The 5692-nt window shown below is 39.2% G+C and overlaps 1 protein-coding gene across 1 annotated transcript in view; it reads right to left on the bottom strand.

The window, feature by feature from the left end:
• Window positions 1-5686, bottom strand: part of LOC119837540 (protein transport protein Sec24C) — a 12022-nt gene extending 6336 nt beyond the window's left edge. Inside the window, exons 1-11 of the mRNA XM_038363138.1 lie at window positions 5532-5686; window positions 5163-5308; window positions 4764-4881; window positions 4070-4155; window positions 3300-3489; window positions 2806-2915; window positions 2039-2152; window positions 1461-1550; window positions 1101-1283; window positions 682-829; window positions 39-199 (exon numbers count right to left, since the gene is read on the bottom strand). Of these exons, the coding sequence (XP_038219066.1) occupies window positions 39-199; window positions 682-829; window positions 1101-1283; window positions 1461-1550; window positions 2039-2152; window positions 2806-2915; window positions 3300-3489; window positions 4070-4155; window positions 4764-4881; window positions 5163-5308; window positions 5532-5637 (1452 nt within the window). The 5' untranslated portion in view covers window positions 5638-5686. The remainder of the gene's footprint in view (window positions 1-38; window positions 200-681; window positions 830-1100; window positions 1284-1460; window positions 1551-2038; window positions 2153-2805; window positions 2916-3299; window positions 3490-4069; window positions 4156-4763; window positions 4882-5162; window positions 5309-5531) is intronic.
• Between the last annotated feature and the right edge of the window lie 6 nt (window positions 5687-5692).

Below are 5692 nucleotides of genomic sequence, written 5' to 3'. Positions count from 1 at the left end.
GCACGTGGGGCGCGTGGGGTGTGGTGGGTGGCGCTCACCGTGAAGTAGGTGTACTTGTGCAGCTGGCCGCCGGTGAGGCGCGCGAGCTGGCCGACGGTGGCCGCGTCCGCGTACGCGTTGTTGCACAGGAACAGCTGCACGCACACGCCGGCCGCCGAGCACGCCTGCCCCAGCTCGTTGTACGCCGTCGTCTGCGGCGCTGTTACACATTGCCATAGCTTATTTATATTTATATATTCATAATGTTTAGCAGCTCCATTTACTTTGCTTTAGTTCTCAATTTTCTAACAGCTGTGATCTCAATTCAAGCGGACACAAATCCAACGAAATAGAAATCGTTAAAAGCATATCAGCTGTCCCTTGAAAATGGATAATTTAAATATACATCATCAGAATTTCAAAATAAAGGTTAGAAGAACAAAATCCGCACAATCCTTAAATGAAATCAAGCAAACAACTTAAAGGCAAATGTAATAGAATTTTCATGAGATACCAAGTGCAATTGCGGGTGTGCTCTTCTCAAATCCAAATTCGTTATTATTTTTTTATTTACCTGAAGTAGAAAACACTTATAATGCGTAGAAAAGATTTTCAAATGGTTTGGATAGCTGCTCATTTAAAGAACTTCCGTAAGCACTTTTCACTAACAACAATACAACCAAATAACAAAAAGATCCTCACCCAAAATCTGCTTCTCCTTATCGGTTCCCAGCAGTTTCCTGTCCTCCCTGTTGATGAGCTTCCCAGGCGCGTTGTACGTCGGCAGCGTGGTGTGGAACACCAGCAGCTGGCCGCAGGTGTCCGCCGCTTTCAGGGCTTCAAGACCCGCCTGGAGCATTGTACATGGAGAGTTTATATAATCGTGAATTATTGAATAATTTTATTGATGCCATATGAGTTAGTTAAGTTTAAGTGCTATTACTTTGTTACTTTTGAGTTTATTTTTTTTTAAATGGATTTAATGGCATTTTGTATGTTTTGTGTCAAAAATCATAATGGAATGCATGAGATAAATCTGAACTTATATTTAAGGGGTTACGACATAGTAAAAAACATAGTCGCTTTCTCTGTTCGCTTGGACTATGGACAGGTCAGCTCACCTGAACAGCCGGCAGCAACGTGATCTCCGTGGTCTTGGTGTCCGCGAATATGATCGGCAGCTGTTCCAGCAGAGTCTTGATGACCGGCGTGGGGCCCGCCGGGGCCAGCAGCCCCTCCAGCAGGGGCACGAACATGTCGCCCACGTCGCCCACGGACAGCATCTGGGGGGCCGCTAGAGACTCCTGGGAAGGGGTGATTTAAATAAGTCATACAACTCCAATAGGGGGGCAAAAGTTATTGTTACGTGCCGTAGTATGGTCAATCTTGACTCTTTAATCTTTGGACAATAAAGTCAAAATCCAATAAAAAATATATGGATATTTTAAAAGCGTCATAATACAATAGAAAAAATGTGTCACCTTAATGTTGTAGAAATGAACCGTGGAACTGTACGTGATGAAACCGATGCGCGTCTTGCATTCGCCCGTCTGCTCGTCCTTTGGCATCGACTTTGAAATAAACGTACAATTTTAGAAAAAAAAAAATTCAAAATTATTACAAGTATAGTTAGACGAAACGAAAATTGCTCGAACTACCGACTAACATCTTCATCTATGAATGCAAATGCAATGCAATGAAAAACAAATAATCTACAGAAAAAAAGCAATGTAATTATTTCGAAAATTTCTATAATTACTCACATAAACACTTCACTTCATTTTTCTTTAATCTTTCTATGCTATAATATGATAACAATAATTTTTATTCGGCAACAGAAAACACATGTAGATACATACAATACAATATAGTAAGCATATTTAACTGCTGTAATTTGAACTATGTCTCCAATGTCAGGCGATGGCCTGTGCTATAGCAGACATTCATCCGTCCGTTGTAACAAGTAACTACAGTATCAGAACTATGTATGTAATTCAAAATGTATTACCACGATTAAAACTTAAAAAATATTTTATGGATGAAAAAAAATCACACAAACCTCAATAATGTCCATGATGTTGTCACAGATGGTGGCCAGCAGGCCGCTCTTCACTGAGTTGTAGGACACGTCGATCACGAATATAACCGCCGGCGGCTTCGGCAGCGTGTTGTTCTAAATAAGAAGAAATATATATTAGAGAATAAGAATTTATAAAGATTAAAATATGATGGTAAGATAATGAGATAATGGTCAATGTTGTAGCAGGCAGCACTGAGTTTTGATGGCAGATGATGAAGGGTAAAAGAGACTATTGTCAACACCAAAGGGAATCCTAGTGAGGAGAACAGTGAATTGTGTAATTTAAGTTTTTTTTTAGTAACAATAAAGTTTTCAATTTTTTTTTTGTATGTGGTTTCGATTCCATAGAATTCATATGGCTGTTTAGTTGCTTCAGAGACTAAATATTCGCACTGCATCCACAAGGGTGGCGAAACCACACATTTTCACTGATACATGGAATTTGTGAAGATAGGGTCGGCAGATTAAGACCGTGTAGATTAAGAAGATTGGCTCTACATGAGATCTGATATCTTTTTCACAGGGCAAACCTCATGTGGTCTTCTAGGCAACATTTTACATGAAATGTTTTTAGTGGGATTTAATTGTAGGTGACTGTCTTTTTTACCTAAATAAAAATCTTTCGATTCAATAGGACATCTAACTGATCATTATTCTAAAAATCGATCCTTAACACAGTCGTCAGAAAATTACTAAAATATTAGTAATGTAGACATAGCCAGACAAACAGATAAACTATTGATTACCCGACAATACTGCTCCGTGGCTACTATTTCATACGCGCCGAGCGCCATTTCGGCGGGCACGCGTCCGTACTGCTGCATCGTGTTTATGTACTGTGTGTACTCCATTGGCACTGGAAAAATATGAGAAATTATTTTTCAGGATAATGGAAAATTGTGTTTTTTCACATTATATTAGCTGGATATGGATTCTTCTATACAAGAGCATACTTAAAAACTTCTATTTACACTAGCTGCACGACCCGGCTCCGCCCGGGTGGTCAATTATAGTAATTGAAAAAAAAAATTAAATAAATATATACCATTCTATCTTTTAAGTTGGATCTAACTGCACATGGTGTGCAAATTTGATTAAAATCTAAAGAAGATCTTATAAAAGTAAATTATATAATTTCATACGCATGTAAATGTAAACCTTATTCAAAGTCACCCCATATCGAGAACACCCAAAGTGGACCTTATTGCTATAGTCATAAGGTCGAAAATCATTCACTCACCTTCAGTAGTGGCCTTACAGAAGGCGCACTTAAAATGTCTTCCAGCATCTATGAACTTCATATTAGGGCATATGTATGCCTTGCAGCGGCTACACCTCACCGGCCCCATACTCGGCGAGCCGGTTAACGCGGCGAAGTCTATAAGTGGCGGCTCGGGCTCTGAACCCAATGTATCCGCCATTGGCGAGATCTGTGGACCAAAAGAAGCATAAACTATGTGGATGAGTTATGAAGGAAAAAGAGAATAGACTAATTTTGGGTAAAAACAATAGGCATCAACTGGAAGATTAAAAAAAAATTGTGAAATAGTATACAATGTCGAACGCATTTTCTGTTCAGGTATTTATAATCGAAATTCTATTACAACTTCTAGTCAATATTGTGTGTTATTACAATCCAGTGTGACAAATTTATTTGCATTTGAGATATTAATTTAAATAAACCCACTAGAATGTGGACATTTACAAATCACTAGAAACCAAACCAACACTTGGAATGCCGCCTCCTTGGTACAGTGGTTAACGCGTGAGCGTAGAACCGAGGGGTCCTGGGTTCAATTCCCGGTGGAGACGAATAAAAAAAAAAATGTCTCGGTCTGGCAGGACACAGAAGGCTGATCACCTACTTGTCCCTAAAGAAAATCGATCAGTGAAACGGATGTACATCAACTGCCCTATACCCCACTAGGGGACACGGGACTTCACTTTTTAAACCATCACTTATTCCTTTGTTTTCTTAGAATGTGATATCCAATAAAATATGTTTCATACCACCAAACAGAAGGGCATCGCTGTCTGCTTGAGCAAGTCAGCTGTCACGGGCACACTGTACATAGAGCTTCGGATAAATCTCGGACCTGGAATATACGTGAAATCGAATAAACAAATAAAACATTACAAATTTTCTTTAATTGGTAATTAAAATGAGTGAGCGAGCGAGAGAGAGCGAGAGAGAGCGAGCGAAAGAGAGCGAGAGAGAGCGAGAGATTAGCATGAGCGCAATGTAAACATTCAATACCTTTACATCACTACATATTATAAAACAAAGTCGCTGTCTCTTTCCCTATGTCCCTATGTATGCTTAAATCTTTAAAACTATGATAGTGATTTAAGAGGAAGGTATAATAGTTAACATAACATATATATTATTTAACTACTACTACTATATAATTTAATATTTAACTACTCCGAATTTAACGCGTGCGAAGTTGCGGGCAAAAGATAGGTTATAAAAAAAAAGAGTAGCGAACAATGTTAGGGTACAACCATATTTCACTTCAACTACTTTAAACAATCATACATTTTATTTATATAGTATGAAGTGAGTGGGTAAGAAAATTTTACAGTAGACAGATCCCAGTCTCGTTGTGGCATACTAGATGCGCGTGGTTTTAATTCAATTAAAATTTATAACGGATTGTTTATTGATATCATTTTATCTAGATTTTTAAGTAGGACAACTTACTAGCATTCCCCTTATCGTCCACAATGAAGTCGGTGGTCACTAGAGGAGGTACCAGACCCTTATCATTGGTCACAAACACTCCACTGCGATTTTGCTGGTCATCAGCCATTACTTGTATCTGAAAATGATGCAGTAATGTAAAAAAACAAAATGTAAATTCATGTAGCTAACTATTACTCCGATTCAGTGTTAAAGCTATACCATAGAACTTAAAAATCAAATAATTAAAGATAATTCTAGAATTTCTTATAACTTTAAGATGTCCAACCAGTGTGGCAGGAACTATTTTTGAAGCCGGTCGTCAGTCGGGGTGTGGTACCTTCCATGGTGCGAGATGGCCCAATTTGTGTTGGGACTCCCACACCAAAATTTTCTATAAGAACTGAATCAAGAACTCACTGGGCTGGGCATTTGATCGGGATCGAGACGTTTTTGTGGCGGCTGTTGAAACTGTTGTCCGTAGCTCGGCTGTTGTCCGGGGAACTGTTGCGGCGGATAGCCAGAGTTGGGCTGGTAGCCCGTTTGTTGCGGCATCGGAGGCATGCCTGCATTAGAGACTACGGTAATTAGCTGTTCTGCTCGGTTTCACACGAAAACAGATTTTTTTCTGATACATCACTGCCAAGTTTCATCAAAATCTTAAATACCATTGTCCTACATTTGTATTTTCAACTATAATTGTCAAACTATTTCATTTTCATTCTATTAATTGAATATCATAGGAGTAACTTTATTTATTATTTTTAAAATAAAAATAAATCTACACACCTGGATATTGAGCGTTTGTGGGTGGACCAGGCGGCGCTCCATATCCGGGCTGATTTTGCCCCGGAAATTGTCTTTGCTGAGACAACGGCGGCGGCATGTGAGGCATGCCGGGAAGCTGGGCGTTTTGGAACTGACTGTATTGTGAAGATGGAGGCATGCCT

Source organism: Zerene cesonia, chromosome 28, assembly GCF_012273895.1.
Source record: "Zerene cesonia ecotype Mississippi chromosome 28, Zerene_cesonia_1.1, whole genome shotgun sequence".
NCBI lineage: Eukaryota > Metazoa > Arthropoda > Insecta > Lepidoptera > Pieridae > Zerene > Zerene cesonia.
The sequence above is the reverse complement of the archived record's forward strand: the minus strand, read 5'-3'. Positions and strand labels throughout refer to the sequence as shown.